The 2708-nt window shown below is 39.4% G+C and overlaps 1 protein-coding gene across 1 annotated transcript in view; it reads left to right on the top strand.

The window, feature by feature from the left end:
• LOC107716847 (F-box/LRR-repeat protein 4-like) overlaps window positions 1-2708 on the top strand; it is a 13075-nt gene that overhangs the window by 3975 nt on the left and 6392 nt on the right. The window contains exons 3-5 of the mRNA XM_016523447.1: window positions 498-834; window positions 1462-1706; window positions 1800-2013. Coding sequence (XP_016378933.1) covers window positions 498-834; window positions 1462-1706; window positions 1800-2013 — 796 coding nt within the window. The remainder of the gene's footprint in view (window positions 1-497; window positions 835-1461; window positions 1707-1799; window positions 2014-2708) is intronic.

Here is a 2708-nt window from a genome sequence, read left to right as displayed (position 1 = left end):
TTATATAATATATAAATATATTTAATATATAAACGTAACATCTTTCTTAAATATATACATGCATGTGTGTGTATTTATATATACATAATAAATATACACACTACACACATATTATGTATACAAATTTTTTTTGGGATGCGATTAATTGCGATTAATCATTTGACAGCACTAATATACATATAAATAATATATATAATGTGTGTGTTACAAAAATAATGTTAATTTTTATTTACCTAATAAAACATAAAATTTACTCTATTTTAAATAAATAATTTTACTGAACAGTTTAAACCAAATTCATAGTCATGGCCAGTTACATACTTTTTCAGCATATTTGATTGTTATCATGAACTGCACCAAACTATGACCAAATTTCAGATTTCAAGATGTATTGCAATATTTAGTAAAGAATCGTAATTGAATAACAATATCGCAGATTCTTCAGAGTTGGATGCCATTGTTAGTGTTTTGAGTATTGCCATGTTATTTTTTTGCAGGTGGGAGGTTCTGTGGGCCGGCAAGCCCAACAAAGCTCTGACCCCTCAAGCTCGCCAGTTCTCCCCCAGCATCAAGCAGATCAATTTTGCCACCAACCTGCTGCGTCTGGAAGTGAACAGCTCTCTTTTGGAATACTACACAGAGCTGGATGCTGTGATTCTGCGAGGCGTTCGGGAAAGACCCATTCTGGCCCTCTATAAGATCCCTGTCATCGACATCAATGATCTGAGTGACAGTGAAGAAGAGATCAGTGAAGCAGGAGGCCTCTGCTGCAGGTCGGGTGGAGAAAACAGGCACAATCTGGGGAACGGCTACTTTGATAGGCTTCCTTATGAGGTTAGCATTGGAAACTCTCACTGTAATTACTAATGATGCCTGTGAGTTTTGGAATGTTTAGGAACATGTAGTTTGTGCCATCGGTGTGTTTAATAAATAGTACGTATGCCAAGTAACAGAGATTGTTTTCAAGAACTGTTGATAACAACACATGTTGGACCACAGAGTGTTGAAATCTTCTACGTACCAGACACATATTGAAAAGAAATAGTTGAGATGTGGTCTAGTTCCTCAAGCCCTGACTTGTGTGGTTGCAATAGGTCATTTTCAGATAATTAGAGACCATTTTATTGTAATTTAAAAATACCTTTCGCATTCGTAATCCCTTATTACCTCCACACAGCTCAGATCTCCTGTCCAAACCACTGCCAACCTCACAGTCTCGTTACAGCAAAAACGAAACATAATTTGGCCATTATCTGCTAACTGATATCCAGCATCACACTCATACTATTGTTCACTTTTCCAACAGTGCACGTAGCAAAAACATAATCGGTTCCTCCACAAAACGTCTTGAGAGTAATCTTAGTATCTCTGTCTTTGCAAGAAACTGTTTTGATGCACAAGAAGAATATTTAGCATGCTGTGCTTTGGTCTGAAAGTCACTGTTTGTTTGTGTCACTGTAGCTAATCCAGCTGATCGTGAGTCACCTGCCGGTTCCGGACCTGTGCCGATTGGCTCAGAGCTGCAAGCTTTTTCACAAACACTGCTGTGACCCCTTGCAGTACATTCAGCTCAGCCTGCAGCCGTACTGGGCCCGGCTCACAGACGCCTCTCTGAGCCACCTGCTGAGCCGCTGCACCCTCCTGCAGAGACTAAACATGTCCTGGACGGGCAACCGTGGAGCCGTGACGGCCGCTGGTTTCTGCAGGTAATGGCAAGAATCTCTGATCCAGATATTTAAAATATTTGATCTACCAAATGGATGGTAATAGTCGCTCCATCTCTGTCTTTTTTCCTCAAGCTTTATGAAGGCCTGTGGGGTGAGTCTGGTGTGTTTGGAGCTGTCGTGCTGTCATTTCCTGACTGAAGCGTGTTTAGAAGTGATCGCCCAGACGTGTCCGTGCCTCCAGGAGCTCAATTTGGCTTCCTGTGACCGTCTGCAACCTCAGACCTTCAATCACATCGCCAAACTCACTAATCTACGCAGGCTCGTGCTGTACCGCACCAAAGTTGAGGTTAGAGCAAGACTGAGACAATGCCTGATTTTCTCGAGTAAAACCTTCTGGGGTGCACTTAATTATATGATGCTATGAATTTTATGTATTTTTAATTTGTAATTTAATTTGATTTGAATTTGCAAATTTTCAAATAAAAAATTTTAAAGTAGTTTTTACAGTTTCATAGTAAATAGCAGAATCTATGATGCAAACATTCAAATATGAGACAAATTCAAATTCTGCTGTAAAGCAGCATATAAATCAGCTCAAATCAGTTCAGTGTTCATTTATTTCAGTTTAGTAATCAATCAATTATTCAGTTAATCAATTATGAAACAAGTTCAGTTCAGCAATAGACTTTAGCCAGGTTTGATGGCATATTGAATTTAGCATATATGAAAATGAGGCTGTGAGTCGTAGACTTAAAGGTGTCATATGACGTTGCTAAAAAGAGCATTATTTTGTGTATTTGGTGTAATGCAATCAATTTGTTTATGCGGTTTAAGGTTCAAAAAACACATTATTTTCCACATACTGTACATTATTGTTGCTCCTCTATGCCCTGCCTTTCTGAAACGCATCGATTTTTACAAAGCTCATCGGTCCGAAAAGCGAGGTGTGCTGTGATTGGCCAGCTATCCAGTGCGTTGTGATTGGCCGAATACCTCAAGCGTGAGACGGAAATGTTACGCCCCTTAACATACTGTGATGCC

This window comes from Sinocyclocheilus rhinocerous, unplaced genomic scaffold, assembly GCF_001515625.1.
Source record: "Sinocyclocheilus rhinocerous isolate Xijiao unplaced genomic scaffold, SAMN03320098_v1.1 scaffold300, whole genome shotgun sequence".
In the NCBI taxonomy this organism is placed as follows: domain Eukaryota; kingdom Metazoa; phylum Chordata; class Actinopteri; order Cypriniformes; family Cyprinidae; genus Sinocyclocheilus; species Sinocyclocheilus rhinocerous.
Note: the sequence above shows the minus strand (reverse complement) of the source record. Positions and strands in the feature narration are given on the sequence as shown.